The following is a 17838-nucleotide window of genomic DNA, read 5'->3' on the forward strand; positions in this document are numbered from 1 at the left end:
ATCAGAAATTGAAACCCAAATCAGAAATGACTCTGTAATCATTAATTGAACAATGAAACGAATTCACCTGTAATGATGAATCTTGGATTTGTAAAGTTATCTGAAATTCAGATACATTCTGTGATTAACGGAACTGTTAAATCTTGGATTTGTTAAGTCAAGGACACTCGTTGGGTGTTCGATTTTCTTGAGGGGTTGGGGTTTGATTTATCATATAGCAAACGATTGGCATCAGTACTCTGTTTTGGGAAATGAGGGCTTTTGTCGATGTTGGGAAGCAGAATAGAACACTTCAATGGAGAAGAAGGGAGAGGCTGATTTGGTTTGTTTTCTTTGGGTGTGCTGGTTGGTCAGTGAATTTCCTTCATCTGCTTTGAACTTCTTTATGTTTTCTATTAATTTCTCTTCTTGCGTGAGAGACCGGATTTCGATTTCCTGGAGACAATCACCATGGTTTTGAATAGCATCGGCGAGAGTTCCACCAGAGATATATTCCATGAAGAGATTGTAAACCTTCCGACCATTCTCATGAGTTACATCGCAACCAAGGTAACCAACAATGGGAGGAGAGTTGATCAGAGACAAAACACTCTGTTCTCTTTGCAGGAACTCAGACCTATTGAGCTCTGCAAATTTCACGGTGAAAATCTCACCGGTGAGCTGAAAGGAGGTAGTTGCAGCGGAAAGAAAGAGAGACAGGGAAAGAAACAGAGGTAGTAGCAGCACCGGATCGTTGAAGGAGAAGAAGAAGAAAGAAAGAGAGAAAGAGAAAGAAACCGAAGACTATGTTCGTCATCTCTGCTGAAGATTTTTATCTGATAGAGCTTCAAGCCGTGAATTTGAAGTCGACTAGCATCACTGTTTTTTTTTCCTGTTTACGAGTCCAAATCAGAAAATTTAAAAAATGGAACTTTTCAAGTTTTAGCAGAAGCTGGAGACCTGGAAAGGGAGAATGAAGGAGATGAAATGAGCCGGTGATGAAAATGAGAATGAAGGCTCATGATTTGTTAAACCAGAGAACTGATTAGTTCCTTTGCCGTCTATTTTATTCTTCCGGCGAGAGTCTAACACTCAAGTGAACTTTTTCTTTAATCGTTCCCTATTCGCCTCCATTTTCAGTTACTTTCTTCCATTCTTTTTTTTTCTTTCTTTTTCTTTTGGGTTAATGAGAATAGATTTTTTGAAGAATAAGTAAGGGTATAATAGTCTTTGCAAAATTATAATTAATCAAGTAATAAACATTCTAACAGAATAGGACCTATGTGTTTTTAAAACATAAAGTGGGGTGTCAGTGCTTTAAGGCTTTCATTTTGGGGTGCCAATGCAATTTGCTTAAAAAATAATAATAATAATAAAAAATAAAAATCAGTTAATATATATATATATTGTTGGCCTCGTGAAGCAGGGCCAGAAATCCTAACCCTGATCTGCACCTGGGCCAAGATTGTTGACTTCAAGTCCTATTCGAGCTCTTGGTGCGTTAAGGGCAGGTTCCGACCCTGAAACTTGCATCACTGCGGCTAATCCATGTACATTTCTGATTTTGAGTTTTGATACCCGTTGAAATCTGGCGGCGGATTAATCTATTTGGTCGAAAATAATCGGAGAAAAGACCAACAAAAACACAGAGAAAGATAGCAACGATGAGCGGGGCGTCGAATATCTTACATGTATGGCGAAGTCCTTCGACACAACAATTTCTTAGAAGCTCCAGGCTTTCCCAAGGTTTTTTTTCCAATTCATTACTCACTGTTTTATTTAACTACTATGCTTTAGTCATACTGTATTCTGAGCTGAAAATCTCGTCTGTGTATTACCAAACCACAAAACTTTCAATTTCTATGGTTTCAGTAATTGCTTTTTCAGTAGTTCTTCTTTTTTCTTAATTTCTTAATTTTCCTAGAATTATTCCCCTGGTCTTTTGGACTTCTGGGCATTTGGTTATTTGATTATCGCGGATTTCCTGTTTTCTGCTCCTTGCCACTTCAGTTTTGCAGAAGTCTAGTTCCATCGCTATAAATTGTAATTTTTCACTCACGCACAAATAGAAAACTACAGGGTTATGCTCCCTTCTCATTGTAAAATTTGTTGGAAAATGCCTAATCGTGTTGTTGGCTGGAGCAGAAAGCTTGGCTACCCTGTCATCTGTTAGGAAAATGCAGACCATCACATGCGAAATTACTAAAGGAAGTTATGTGCCCGTCACCCAAGCCGAAAAGAGTTTTCCAACAGAGGTATTTTCCTACAACCATTATTTTCAATAATTTCTGATCACATTTGAACAGGTTTACTGTTATTATAGGTTAGCGCCTATAAACAAGCAAAATTTATACTACAATTGCTACCCATGATGAGGATTCTATGGCATTGATATAAGTAGATAAATTTGCAGCTAAGTGCTGAGTTTAATTAATAAGGCCTCAATTTCTCAAAGACGGGTTGAATGTAGTCTGTCTTGCTGGGTCTTATCATTTATGGGTGCCATTTTCCTCCACCACAACTCTCATGCTAATGGTTATTGTTTAAGATAGGGCTTCGACACAGGCATTTATAGTAGCCTAGTTCATATAGAGCTGTCACTTATCTCTAGAAGATCATATACGTGATATTTGGTTTCTGTTGTATCCTATACATACACTGTAACATCTGTTCATGTATTTAATTGGACAATTCATAACTTCCTACAGTTATAGTTGCAACATGGCAGTTTGGTTGCCTTTGAAACTGTTGAATTCATGTGCCTATCAAACCTTTTTTATTTTAATTTGAACCACAGACATTCTTCTGCTACTAAGGACCCTTTCTGCCTTTGCCACTTGGAGGTTGCCAGAATTTCATTTGACCACTTCTTTGGCATATTTTATATATTTTTTTATTTGGTTTGGGAAATTTATCTATTTAATATGGATTTATTTACAGCAAAAATTTATTAAGAAGTTTATTCATAATTAATTGACTTATTTTCTTAATCTAATTTTATGTCGTAATATAGATATCTTTTTGGTGTTATATATGATTAATGATTATAGTTCCTGATTCTGCACTAGCGTTTGATCCACAACAAGGCTTTTCCCTAAATATTGATTGTACTATCGGCTGAGATGAAATCTCAATTGCTTACCAATTTCAACTTGTAGAAAAGAAACTTGCCAAAACTGGAGGCTATAGGTGCATTTCAAAAACTGCCAATGGTGATGCCATCAATTGATATTCTTTATTCAGCACTGAGGAAAGCAAGGAGGGTCACTCCAACAAAGGGTATTGATCAGTCAATTTTTGTTATATTAGAGTATTGGCATAATTAATATTTGGAAATTTACTTTCTTTCCCCCTTTTTTTTTCTGGATTATAGCCTCTATTATTTTATATAGGTCAATTAGCTCAGAGCTTGGTTTATGTAACCAGGTGCAAGACATGATATTTATTTTGCGTGTCCGTAGGCATTGCAAATGCTGCAAAGCGAGAGAGAAACAGAGGTGCTAAACAACTTGATGCACTGATGAAAGTAAGTTCTGCCCTATATCCTATGAACTACTTTTGCACTTAGAAGTTATTATGCCAACAAAACCTTGTGAAATTGGCACCTGAAGTTTGCCCTGTTTTGGATATCAGGAATTGGCTGTTCCACTGAGAACTTATCTGGACTCGTTCCCAAATAGAAAGTATCTGCACCCTTATGAACGATCTCTTATCGAGTTTACTCTGGGAGATGGAAATTATGAAAAGGTAGCTTACTTATCTTCCGTCTAAGCATAACAAAGTATTGGGTCGCTGGGACTTTTTGCAGTAGGATTAATGTAAGGAGGGTTGGGGGTTGTGGTGGGTTTCCTTCCCACTCTTCTGAAGGTTTAAGGATGCTGCACATAGAATTCTTTAAATGCTTCATGATGGTGTATTCAAGTTTAAGTTTCTCCGATTGTAATAACATAACGGGGACATCCCCCACTATTTAATGATGTATTCATATTAGTAATGCAGGACTGGTTTGATATGGTGTGGCTTAGACTCTGATCTATGTTTGAACTTTTCTGTTTCGACATATAGTTCTATTGATTGGATGAACAGGTTCAATTACCCAACGTTATTTAATCTACTCATGGGTAGATTTAGGATTTCATTCTTCCTATTTTGTATTCAGTAGTGTAGCAGATTAGGGAAAGTCCAGTCAGAATTGAATTTTTTATGGGGTACTTATTTCAATCGTTGGGACTATTTAGCATACCCATCCATAGTTTGCACAAGGTATGAAGTTTTCTTTATCGTTTCTTTAGCTTATTATTTCCCTAGTTAGTTAGTCTCAGATTCTCCAAAATGGCATGCTCATGGGTAGATTTTTGAGTTAATATTTTCATTTGGATATATACCTTTTTTTCAGACAAGATTTGATCATATATGTAAAGCTATTTGAGCCACCTACAATTTGATGATGAATTGAATTAGTTATTTGGAAGAAATTATTCTTCATCTCCCCTCTCTTCCCTCTGATTTGGGGTTTCGTCTCTCACCTATCCCCTTTCTCCTTACTTCTTTCTCTTCCCCCACCAATTTTCATTTTTGCGACACCATTGAAACCTCACTACCAGCGGATTAACTTTCATCAAATTGATCTGCATTAATTAGATTAGCAAAGGAAAATGTGCTTTCTGATTTACATTATCATAGACCTATTCAGTTTGTCCATTACTAGACTAAAGATTGTGGTATACTGGTATAATCGTTATTAGTAATTCTTTTGACTCTGCTGGCAGGTATTGTCAAGGGTAGACACTCTTAGGAAAAAGGTGCAGTCTGTTGGGAAGGAACATGCGTCTCTTTGTGCCAAGGTTGCTTTTTTGTCATCTCTAAAATGAATACATTTATATGGTTCCCATACTACTTGATTTGTAGAATTCTTAATCACTACCTTTTTTATGCATTATTTTGGCTTTGGGAAGTGTGACAAACTACCCTTGGAGTTCTCTCTATCTCCCTCTAACCCTTATCAGAGGGGCCGGGTTTAGTGAATACTATAATGCATTGACCACTCTCCTATTGTATATTTATGTGAATTCTAGTGTCCCTGGAGAGATTCTCATGATGTGTATTTTTTTTGTGTGGCCAAACTCATGGTGGGTGTTTGCATGAATATGTATCTTTCACCTTGTGATGATAGAATTCATCGTTGGAACCTAATTATTTGGCTTAAATTACTTGCATTATTTGATATTAGATATGATTAACAAATATGGACAGCTGCCTGGTGCCATGATAAAAACTTAGGCTACAAGCATGTAGACCTGAGTTTTGTTCTAAGGAAGGCCACTTTGCACAGAAGTCCCATACACCTGTACTGGGGTCATTGGAAGCTGGGCTTCCACCAGGTAATGTAGTACTGTATTTGAATGATCAAAACAGTAGCCAAATAGGACCTTTCACAGGGAATCAATCTTCAGATTTGATAGACTTAAGATAGATAAAATCCAGATGTAATGGAAGGCTGAAAACTGAAGTGGTAGAACAAGGACTAACTAGGTCTTCAAAACAGCAGTATGCTATAAAGAAGAATGGATGGAACAATATAAGAGAAATAAGAGAACAATAAGGACAACAAAATAACACCCGGGCTTCACACCGCAAGGTGGATCTATTGGATCGAACACCAACCTACCTTGATCAAACACAAGGGTTCTCCAAAGAGGAGGAATGCTAGCAAGCAATTTGATTTCAATTCATAAGTTGTGTTTTCACCACTTACATAAGTCTCTTTATATAGCATTCTAAAGAGACATAAACATTAATAGCAACATCCAACCACTAGCTAACACCACCTACCTATTAATGACTCAACTACTACCTAACTCTTGACAAAGGAGAACTCCTTTGACAATGAGTTCTCTTATTTTCAAACTAAAGCCCCTTTTATTGACTTTCTAAAAACTAGACTTAGGCTTAGGTCTAGACTATGAAGTTCAACATATGTGGGCTAACTTTAACCCACTAAAACAGCCCTACCCCATGAAAGTCATGGGCTGATTCAGGTGACAACTTTAGGCCTTTGATGGCCTTAACCCAATGGGCTTCTTCTTTCGTAAATATGTCTTCAATTCTGCATCACCAGGTTGTTCTCCAGCTGGAAGGATCTCGAGATATTTGATTTATATAGTTAGTTTTCCATTGTGCCCTTCAGAATTTATGCACTTTAATGTTTCTTTTCATTGCACAATAGTGATTTGGGCTTCTCTGAGTCTTTGTACCTAAACATGTTTGCAAGGAAAGAATTATAGATTAAAACACAACAAGGTTGTTCTACAAAACAGGAAAAGGAAAAACATGCTCTTAATATTTAGAGGATTTCAATGCTGTTTTTTTGCTCCCCCCCCCCCCAAAAAAAAAAAAAAAAAAGAATCACTCAAATTTTCAGAAACTTCCATCATCTTAAATGTGTGCTGGATAATAAGATTGTTGCTGTCAGGAAAATTTTACTGGTTTGATATGCCTTTTTTAGTATTTACATCTTTTGCCGTCCACTGATTGCATGCTTGAGGGTGTATCATATTGCTTAATTTTGTTATTTCAAGCATTCTATTAAGGGAAATTTGGCCATATTATTTTTTGCAGTCTCTGTCAAAAAATGAAGCCGAGGAACGATTGGGTGAGGTTGGTTCTTAACCGCTTATGTATAGAAAGGCATCTTATGCCTCTTTACTTTATTCTGGTAATGTAAAACTCTTACTTATCCTGAGGTCTCAGCTGTCTGAGTGGTTTTATCTATAGGGAATGAAAAAGCTGGAAGACATTTTTAAACTTGAAGGAAATGCTGTGGATGATTTGTTAAAAGTTGCTAAGGTACACTCTACACCATTTTTGCAATTTGAATTGTTTGGTGTGATAGTAGAAATGGACCACTATGATGGCTTCAACCAAAATGTTTTCCTGTGGGTGATGATTCTCTTTGTCTTCATATACACCATAACTAGGCAGTTTGATTGCCTCTTCTTCAGTTATTATACTTGTATGGATCTTTTCATTTTTATTATTGTAAAGCTTGTAGTGGTCAAGATGACTACTACTAGGTGACACAAGGCAATGTAATGGTCTTGGACTGTTAACTACCTAGGTGATGTCTTTACAGCTAATAAACAATGCATATGTTGTCTAGCCTCCATGGCCCTTTCCTTTTCCTCCTAACCTTGGGTTTAACATGCTGACGAAGGATTAAAAAATGTCTGTCTGAGCAATTGAACTGGCTTGACACCGATGCCCAAGTTGAAAGGAATTTAGTTCATTGAGTACAACAAAACTTGGCTGAGATTCTCTGTATAGTAATGATGAGGACATCAGTGAGCAGTTTCGAGTTTACCGGCGATGCCAACATAGAGATCATCCCACGGCAGCATCTATGTGGATGGATGATGAGTTCGGAGGTTATCGGATTGCTAGGATCCTATGGTTTGATGAGAAACACTGCTCATAGGCAGTTTGTCATGTTATTTTCCTTAGTCTTAGTGGGTTGGGTAGTAGTTTACTATTGAAATATTTTAATTTCATGTTTGAGTCTTTATGGGCTGGGCCTAGAATTTATTTTGGCCCAATTTTGAATTATTTTGAGTTTGGGTTATATTTACAACTTAAGTTGGGGTTATTTTGGGAATTAAACATGTAGGGTTGTGAGTGATCAATTTTTTTATTTAAACCTTGTATGTAATTCGTTTTTGGCAATGAATCAATAAATGAAGAAAAGAATTAGAAAAGAAGCTCACGCTGCTCTCTCTCTCTCCTGGCGGAACCAACACTTCTCTCTCTCTCTCTCCAGGTAACCTCTCTTTCCTCCTTTCACCCTTGTTTCCCACCAGAAAAATTCCCCTTGCTCTCCTCTACAAAGATCTACTCTCTTTTTTTCTCGAAAAAGACCTAGTTTCTTTCCTTGGAATCTTCTTCTTCTTCCCCAAACCCCACGGTTCAGTTTTTTTTTCTTCTTTTTCTTTCTTCCCTCTTTCCCTTATTTCCTTTTATTTCCCTACCCTACGGCAGTCTCCCTTCCCTTCTTTTTATTTCTTTTCTTTCTCTCCCTCTCTTTTATCACCTTTAGTACTACAGTCTTGCTGTGGTTCTCCATTCTAACCCTACTCTCCTTCCTAGGATACACCATTACTTCAAAATATTTTTTTCTCTTTTCCTAGGATTCACCACTACTTCAAAATATTTTTTCTTTCTCTTATTTCTTTTCCTAAATGCTTTCTAACCCCTGTTTTGCAGCCAGGATCAGCAGGTAACATTATCTCTCTCTAAATATTTCTCATTTATTCTTTGGCAGTAGTTTTGTTTAAAACAAAAACTTCCTTAGACTCCCTTTACATTGTTAATTGTTGAATTCCTTGTTAGAAATCTGATATTGATTAGGACAGCTCTATTTTCTTTAAGTTTCTTAATACCCTTGCATTCAATTTAGTGTTATGGTGCCAAGATCCCCATCCCCTTGTTTCCCTATTGATTCTTGTTTAGTTGTGCATTGTGCTTACCAGTAGGACTTATTGTGTTTATTTCTCTACTTTAGCTGTCTTACATGCATGATTAATCAGATTTCAAGTGCTGCAAATTCCTTTCTTTACTATCTGTCAAGAATAGGTGTTTAATTCTAAGAGTCTAGTAGCCCACTTTGTAGGTCCTCTGGTTTCTAGGGTTTCTCCTAACCTTGGGTTTAACATCCTGACGAAGGATTAAAAAATGTCTGTCTGAGCAATTGAACTAGCTTGACACCGATGCCCAAGTTGAAAGGAATTTAGTTCACTGAGTACAACAAAACTTGGCTGAGATTCTTTGTATAGTAATATGGAACTTCATAATTTTATGCTCCTTAACAAAACACAGAAGCACAGTCACAGGGCATATGCTGAATACATCCCTCTTACCTGGTTTAAGCACTGAGACTTAATTCCAACTTCATCTCTCTTTTGATTGAGGAACTTTAAGGAGCCTATGGCAAAAGTAGATCTTGGTGGTTTCAGTCATATGACTCAGAGAAATCAAATTGGGAGTCACACTATCTTTATCTTTTCTCAGTGCTTGTTTCATTGCTCACTGATTTCAGTGGCCACCACAATTGCCCCATCATTCACTAATTAAGGCATCATTTGCAGTGTTTTCCCTAGTAAGGTTTGTTTAGCGTCTCAGATGTGAGCAATGACCTATGCACAATGCTAACCAACTATGTGCTCAATGTTTGCAGACATTGCGAGCAATGCCTGTAGTTGATCTGGAAACACCAACCCTGTGTCTTGTTGGAGCTCCTAATGTGGGTAAATCATCTCTAGTCCGTATTCTCTCAACTGGAAAGCCTGAGGTATATGCAATTTCTAGTTATCTTCTGTGTTTTTATTTACATTGTTTTTCTCTAAAGGTTTAACGTTGCTGAACCTGAGAAAGAATGCATTCTAGTGTGAATTGACAAGTCTTTGGATTTTCTTGTAAAAATTTAATACTATGACAATGATAAGAACCTTTATCCCTCTACAATAACTCACCCTCTTTACTCACGGCTTATACAGACAGTACAGCAAGGAATTGATAGCCATCCATGCATTTACTTCATTTAATATGCTACTGACTAGTTACAGAATATAGGGAATGATTATCAGACTAACAGAGTTGCTGAACTACTAACATTAACTCAAAACTTGACTACACCAGGAGTAATTGCAGTCCTTAAAACTGAGTTCTCCCCCAGCAAGGCCTCCTTGCTTAACTACAGACTTCATGTAAAACCCCCCTTCTCCTCCTAAACCCTTACATAACCAAGAACCAAGAACCCCTCTAACTAATTGCTGTACCTTCTGTAGTAGTTTCTTGCCACCAGGACCACATTCTTTGTCCCCTGTCATATGCCCAAGTTAAGTTTGTTGCCCAATCTCTTTGTGCCACTTGTCCCAACTGAGTTTGTCCCCTAAGTCTTCAGCTGGGTTGATCCCCTGTAGCAGCTGATGATCCTGTGTTACTCCCTCTCTTCTTGCGCCTATACACTCGAGCTATTAGGGGCTTATCAGACAATGACGTAATCTTGAGTGATCTATAGACGGTAAGACAATTTTCTGTATCAAAAATAGGAAATGCTAGTGAAGTTCAAGTGCTCAACTTGTTGAATCCATGGACTCCTGGACCTCGGCAAAATTAAGTTTGATGCTCATGTGTCAACCAATTGGGAATTAACTCTTGAAGAGTTGATCTCAGCAGTGAAGATGTAAACCTTCTTTAAACTTGACATTCATCAGAAGGGTGGGGGGGGGGAACTAAAAGTATAGCAAATCTATTAAATCAACGTATTTGGTTGACTGGATGAGTTGAGTTCTATATAGGTGCCTTTCTCCCTCCAGTTTTTGGCATTTCATGAGGTAGATGCCATGTTTTGTAAGTGTGGGATTTCTTAAGAAAGAAAGAACAGGAATACACAGAGGAAAGAGACCTGGCCACATACTTGATACTACTAAAGATTCACCACCCAAAACATAGAAAATTTAATGAACCAACGGTATTCAGTTGACTGGATGATTTTTCTATATAGATGCCTTGCTCCTGGCAGTTTTGGCATTTCATGAGGTAGATGTCATGTTTGTGCAAATATTTGAGATTTCTTAAGAAAGAATGAACTGGAATAACATAGAAGAAAGGAGACCCGGCCTGGAGAGGGTCATAATAGACGCAATGTTACCCCTGTTTTCACAGAGAGGCTGTTTCCAGACTCAAATCTGGTGACCACTTGGTCCCAAGCGAGCAAACTTAACAATGCACCAAGGCCCACATGTTTTTCGTTTAGCCCCTAATGGTTACAATTTGCTTCAATGTAACAGGTCTGCCACTACCCTTTCACTACTAGAGGAATTCTGATGGGTCACATAGTTGTAAACTATCATCATTTTCAGGTTCACTTCTAAAACTTAAGAAAATATACAGTGTATCACTTTCCCCTTTCCTTTTGGAAGTTCAATTACATTTAAGAAACATGTACTTGACTGCAGGTGACTGACACTCCTGGTATTCTGAAGAGATGTGATGGTAAGGCACAAACAAATGTATTTAATTGGTTTTTCTTTTAGGTATGGATTATGAGTGTCTTTTTGGTCTTCCTGCGCTTTTTATCTCTTGAATGAAGTGCAACCTTATTGCATTTTCTCCATGGCTATAAAAAAGACACTTTTTGTCTTAACATATTCCTTGGTTGGAGAGTTTACAATCCTCAGGCAGAATGGTGAAATAAACTTTCAGGACTCATTTACAGGTTTGGTAGGTCATGTGCTAAGTGGAAATCTTTTCTGTATGTTGATGATGGAGAATTTCTTAAAATGAACACAATTCGAACAGCCTCGTAAAATCTGTAGTACTGTGACCTGATAGACCTGGTGATATGTCAAAGAATCTCACTTCAGGCAAGAGTCATTAGAAACAGTGACACTTTAGGCTCTTTTTGGTAACATTTTTAATAACCAGTAATAAAAATTGTTTGCTAGCTGTTTTGACATAACATAGTGTAAACAAAAGACCATTTGGAGAAATTTGTTTCAGGACTCATTCAAGGTCTGCCAGATCATGGTAAGTGAAAATATTTTCTATATGTTGTTGCTGGAGAATTTCTTAAAATGAACAAAAATCGAACAGTGTTGTAAAATCTATAGCACTGTGACCTGATACACCTGGTGATATGTCAAACAATCTCACTTCGAGCAAGACATTTGAAAACTGCAACATATTAGGCTCTTTTTGGTATCTTTTCTAAAAACCAGTAATAAAAATTGTTTGAGTTTTTTACTGGTGGCTCCCTTAAGTCAGGGTGAAACTGAAGGCACCCTTAAGTGCCAAATATTACTAGTGGCTCACACTTAACAGAGTCAGTAAGATTCTGTTAACTAATTCAAAATTTGAAACCTAAATGACCAAACTACCCTATGATGTGTTATCACAAAACTATCCTCCCATACGGCCATACCCAAGCTTTAGGTGGGTGAAGGGGGAATCTTCTTCGTACACCTTACCTTACCAGAAGCCACCCACCACCGCCAGAAACCACCACTGCCCCCACCTTCCCCCCTGCGGGAAATTACCCACCGCCGTGGATTCAAAAACCCTAAAAACTTTGAGTTTCAAAACCTGGGTGTATCCCTTCTCTCTCAATAGCAGTGAAAGCATACTCATGATGTAAGCTATGGTAATCAATGAGATCCCAGCAGAAGCAAAGGAGACTTTACGACCTTAGCACGATTATGATCGAGAGCAAGATCCAGGAGAACAATGCCGATTCCACCAAGAGCAAACATGAAACTCAAAGAAAGACTTTCAATGATGTATTGACCATTGACACGACCTTGAAGAAACACAAGAGGTCGGACAGTGCCAGTCTATATAACCTGGGTATTGCGAATACCTGGAGGTTCAACGTTGACGACTTAAATGATGCCTGAAACAACCATGAAGTAGTTCAATAGAATGAGAGCATAGACAGTCATGGCAGAGGGGAGAGAGATCGATGGAAACTTCAGATGCATTCGAGGAACACAAAGGAAGCTGAAAGGAATGATCTTGAGGAGATGAAACAAAGGATCCATTGAATCGCTTGATCTTGCAAGAGCAAATCTCGATAGGGTTTCAGATTTCGGAGGCATTTCACTTTGATTCTTCAATCCTTTTGCTTATGAGTTATGATTTATGACTCCACTAATGAGACCTCTTTAAATCCCAATTTGGGTTGCGATGAGAATTGAGAATTATAGGGTTTTGAAATTCAAGATTTTTGGGTTTTTGAACTGGCGGTGGTGGGTGATTTCCGGCAAGGGGAAGCGCAGTGGTGGGTGGTTTTCAGCAAGGTAAGGTGTAGGAAGAAGATGGGTGAAGGGATTCTCCCTAATCCCTTCACCCACCTAAGGGTTGGGTATGGGAGGGTAGTTTGGTCATAACACATCATACAAGGGTAATTAGGTCATTTAGGTTTCAAATTTTGAATTAATTAACGGAATCTTACCCACTCAGTTAAGTTTGAGCCACCATCAATATTTGGCACTTAAGGGAGGTCCCTTCAGTTTCACCCCCACTTAAGGGAGTCACCAGTAAAAAACTCAAGTTGTTTTGTAGATGTTTAGACATGACAGAGTGTAGAATAAAAAATCATTTGTTGACTTCTTATATTATATTACAAAATTTTGTGATATTTTCTTAAGAAATGAGCCCAAATGATGGAAATTTAGCATTGAAGTATCTTTTTTCAAAGAAATGGGTTCAGTGCCTGTAGTTTTTTTAGTGGTAGATGAAGACATTCCCACTTCACCCATCTATTTTCTTATTTCAAATCAGACCATGAGGGATTGGATGATAAGATCAAGTGAAAGGGGTGAAATTAGCAGCAAATCCTTCATGAGAGAAGCCCAAATTGTCCTGCCAAGAACATATGTTAATAAGTGGTACTCTGTCCCGCTAAAGAAATCATGAAGTTAAGCAAAGCAAAATGTTCATTTACCACTATACTTGAAAATACCAAATCCAGTCAAAAAAGTTCTGGAACTACACAAATGAACAATAGTTTAGAAGAAATTAACAGGCCAAAAGAGAAACTAATTATTGAAGAATAAATATTACATGATCTCAAACCCAAAACTCACCTGAAGACAGCTTTACATGAAAAGATAAAATCAAATGTCAATAAGATACAGAACTGGACTTTCTGCCATGCAGAGCTTCAAACTTTTGTGAATTAAGCACACTTAACCAACAAATACTCGACACTAGAAAATAAAGTGTGACAGCTGTAGAAAGTATCTACTAGTTCATCATAGCACCTAAACAAACCCTAAAATTTGCTGCAACAGAACTCAAAGCCATTAGTGTAAAACCATGCCACACTCCCTCCTTAGTTCTCATGAAGAAACTGAAAACTGCTGAGGTAGAAGTATTTTAAAATTTAGGGTTAGAATTCTTCACTCATCTGCATGAAATTCTACCTGATAACTTGCTGGAGCCCCTGAAAAACTCGCTGAACCTGTCTTCAGATCCCACAGCTGCACTGCAAGTAGACATTGTTTTAATTGAAAGAGAAATGATTTTATAACAGAAATTCAATATTACTATTTTACCCTCACTTGTTAGCCATTAGAACACATGCTTATTAACATTAAGCACACAATGACTAAAAATCATTTTTGGTCAAAACGCATCAATGGGTCTTGACTCTGTTAATGATTTTTTTAGTATTTTGATTTATTTTTAATGGAAGACACCTTGAAAAAAGTATTATGTCAAAAAATAAAAAAAGAACAATGATGTCAAAGAGACGCCCAATGTATTCCAGCCATTATTAAACTTCAACTCAGTAGGGGGTGTCATATAAGAGATCGCCTTAGTTGTGTCACTGCAAGGTCGAGTGGACAAGACTAAATGCTATGAGTCTCTTTTTCCCCCTCTGGTGGATGCATATGGCAGACATTTATGGATTTATTTCTGTGTCCATTTGAAAATGACAAAATCAACATCTAGCATACATGTTCTGAACCATCTCTTCCTCTAGTTAGTTCACTGGTGGCAGAGTTGAATTTCTACAAATATTGATGCCCTTACCTCTATTGTATGAATTAACACTTCTTATTGTAGTTATTGTACTGCATTCTTCAGTTAATTTCTAGTGGTCCTTCATTTGTGTGGATAAGTCACATAATTTTATATATTTTCACGTTGTTGCCTCTTTAACATGTAGAGGACAGGAATAATTTGGAGAAGTTAACACTCGCTGTCCTCTCAAATCTGCCAACTGCAGTCTTATATGTCCATGACCTGTCCGGAGAATGTGGGACCTCACCTTCTGATCAGGTATCGTGTGTAACTCTTTATTATTGGAAAGCAATGAATAACTCCTATCCCTTTAGGTTGAAAACATTACCTAGCTGGTAGTATACTTAGTTGGCATAAATTCAGAAATCGAGGGAAACACTGAGCAATAATGAGAAAATTTTGAGTTATACTCTGTTACTTTCTAAAATGATTGTCCCCTCCCCCCCCAAAGAAAAAAAAAGTCACATTTATTACTTTGTTACCAACTTGTTTCAGAAATTAACTATCAGAATAACATTTTTTTATTTTTTAATTAAAATACAAAAGGCATCCAATGTAAGTAAATGAGAAATGTTAATCCCATAGGGGGCAGGCCTTGGCTAATAGACAGGTTCAAATAAGAACCACTCTACAGTAGGATCAATGATAGGTTGCAGCAGAACACCTAATGCCAAATTGGTTGGAAAGTAAAAGAAAGGGTGTAAGTATGGGTCTCTCACCTTACTCTCTTGTAGAGAAAGCATCTCGAACAGTAAGATGGTAGTAAAAACAACATTTTTTTCATTCGAATTGTGAATGGGAGCAGCAGGTAGCTAATCAAAAAGACAGAAATTACTGGAAAGGAAGAAACTAGTAGCTTGTTTGGCAATTACATAAAATGGAAAGCCTGCCTTCTGAAAGCTGAAAACAGAAACTAATAAGGTTTTATAGATTCTAGCCTTCTAAATAAACATTAACTAATTCATCCCCCAAAAAAAAAAATTTAACTAAGGAACAAAATTGGAAAGTCCTAGACAACTATACGATAAGTTACCAAGAAACTGTAACAGAACTATAAACTAAATTAAGAACAGCGTCTAAGAGAATTTCCACCAGCATCCAGAATCTAAACTTCACACCTGCTGTCTGTATGAGCCCAGAGCACTGTGTGAACAGTAACTTTTTTGGGGAAATCCTGTCTTGGTGCCCTCTGTTCATCATGCTTCTGTCTAGACTCGACTGCCATATGTGCTGCTCCATTGGACCATCAAAAACTTGGCACATCATCAGAGTAGGCTGCCTCCATAGAAGTTGAATCCCACAACTACACCAGGCTGGTTTTGGGGCTTTGTTCCTGCTGCTACACTTGATCTACATCATTGACGCAAGTGGTAAAGTTGCTGCATTTTGACCTAGTGGTTGCTGGTTCAAGTCCGGAAACAGCCGACCAGCAAAAGTAAGGTTAAAGCTGCATACATTATGACCTCCCAGACCCAGCGGCAGCAAGATCCTTATGCACTAGGTATGCCCTGTTTGGAAATCTGATCACATCCGCCATCTGCATAATTTTATCTGAGCCTGGACCAGACCCATCTATATTATGGTCATTGGGCTGCTGTTGATTAAATTATGGGCAACTGGTTACTTCATTGTATAGACATATTTTGGTACCTGAATTTTATAGGGTATGACTTGAGGCCTTAATTTAAGTGAGCATAAGTACACAACCTCATGGCTCAATCCCTTCAAGTTCACCTGTGATGAAGGGTATGCTGTCTTGAAGTGGGACCCTAAGACATGATTTTTCTCCTTGGTCTTTTGGATAGGATTTCTCAGGGTTTTCTTATCACCTTGTAAATGTAATATTTAATAATGTGAATTTATGATCAAAGACCATTATTTATCATATGCAAATTGGGGGTGCTTAGGCTTAAGCCCCATGTATAATGTGCTAATGCTTTTAAGTTCTTTCCTTTTGTTGTCATCCAGTCTGGATTTTTGGGTAGCTTATAGAGTTATAACAATTGATTGCAGTTTGCCATATACGAAGAGATCAGAGAAAGATTCAGTAATCATCTTTGGCTTGATGTTGTCTCCAAATGTGATCTGCTTCATGTGTCGCCTGTCATCTTCAGCACTGAAAATGAAAATCATGACCACCTGGAGTTAACAAAGTATAGGAAGATGGGACCTGATGGAGCAATCCGTGTATCAGTGATGAACGAAGTGGGGCTTGATGAGGTTAATTACATGACCACTTTTCTGGATTTTCTTATATTATTCTTTACATTTGGAGATCTTTCCTAATTTAAAGAATATTCAGACATGAATTTTGTACCAGATCTTAGAATAGGACATAGGAGTTGCCTTTGCTTTACCTACGACATTTGGTGTGAGAGAATGGGTTGGAACGCACTATTAGATTGTTACCAGGAACCACTAGATCCAAAGTTTGGTCTAATTTTATTATCTTAACAATCTGAACTTTCCAACCTGGTAGAATATTGTTGCATGAGATTTCCAATGGAGGAACACTTCAGTGTTGCAGTCCTCAGCTTCCTGCATTTAGGCATTTCATTCATTCTGGGAAGGACATTGAGAAAATGTTTTCTTAGTATACCTAATGTTATGGGAAGCATGAAGGATTATAATGTTGAACCAGTGTTTATGAACTTCTGATGTGCAGCTAAAGGGTAGAGTGCATGATCTGCTGCTTTCTCAGTTAGCCAGGATCAAAAGCCAAACAGAAGCACAAGAAAGCTAAACTACTTGCAAGGCGACACTTCAATTAATTTTATCAAATTTACCAAGCTGTGGTTACAATAGAGTGTTCAAGTGATTGGCAGTTCTTCAGATTTGTCTACGCAGATGACTGCAGTCAAAAGCCTCCCAGTCAGTGTCACTCAAACCGGTTTTATCATGTATCCTCGCCAACAGCATCCAAATGTTATGATTAGCCAGTTTCCTGGCAGTGCAGAGAGTTGGTTGACCAAGTTTTGTATTTCAGTAACATAATCCTTTTATTAACAAAAATACTTGATGTTTGGGCAACATTGTTTCTCAGAACAGAAGGATGAAATGAAGAGAAATGTCTGTATAGTATCTTTTTTTCTTCTTCTTTTCCTTTGTTCTTGCATTTGATGTCTGAAGCCATCTTAGGGATCCTCGGAGGGCATCTTTCAAATATTGATGCCATCTTTATAATCTCTTTCAAATATTCAGTTTTAGGTTGAAATGGGAGGGGAGTGCGAGGCCTGTTCAACATAATTCTGAAGAAAAACTGCTGGTGGCAGGTGGAAA

The 17838-nt window shown here is 37.6% G+C and overlaps 1 protein-coding gene and 1 pseudogene across 2 annotated transcripts; one reads left to right on the top strand and one right to left on the bottom strand.

The window, feature by feature from the left end:
• The first annotated feature begins 1434 nt into the window (after positions 1-1434).
• Positions 1435-17676, top strand: PDE318 (P-loop containing nucleoside triphosphate hydrolases superfamily protein). 2 transcript variants are annotated; one of them, XM_089158289.1, is made up of 14 exons: positions 1435-1725; positions 2125-2234; positions 3138-3258; positions 3441-3505; positions 3613-3726; positions 4749-4823; positions 6598-6636; positions 6754-6825; positions 9206-9319; positions 10821-10892; positions 10989-11025; positions 14705-14817; positions 16573-16779; positions 17225-17674. In XM_089158289.1, exons 1-14 carry the CDS (start codon positions 1644-1646, stop codon positions 17300-17302), a joined length of 1299 nt encoding a protein of 432 aa, XP_089014415.1. In that variant the 5' UTR covers positions 1435-1643; the 3' UTR covers positions 17303-17674. The 2 variants fall into 2 exon arrangements, with proteins under 2 accessions (XP_089014415.1, XP_089014416.1); XM_089158290.1 differs by lacking the exons at positions 1435-1725; positions 2125-2234 and having other exon boundaries at positions 3170-3258; positions 3406-3505; positions 17225-17676.
• LOC149013215 (uncharacterized) lies at positions 12001-12626 on the bottom strand (annotated as a pseudogene).
• Positions 17677-17838: the final 162 nt, after the last annotated feature.

This window comes from Hakea prostrata, chromosome 6, assembly GCF_041222555.1.
Source record: "Hakea prostrata isolate BN-2017 chromosome 6, UWA_Hpros_2, whole genome shotgun sequence".
Classification (NCBI taxonomy): domain Eukaryota; kingdom Viridiplantae; phylum Streptophyta; class Magnoliopsida; order Proteales; family Proteaceae; genus Hakea; species Hakea prostrata.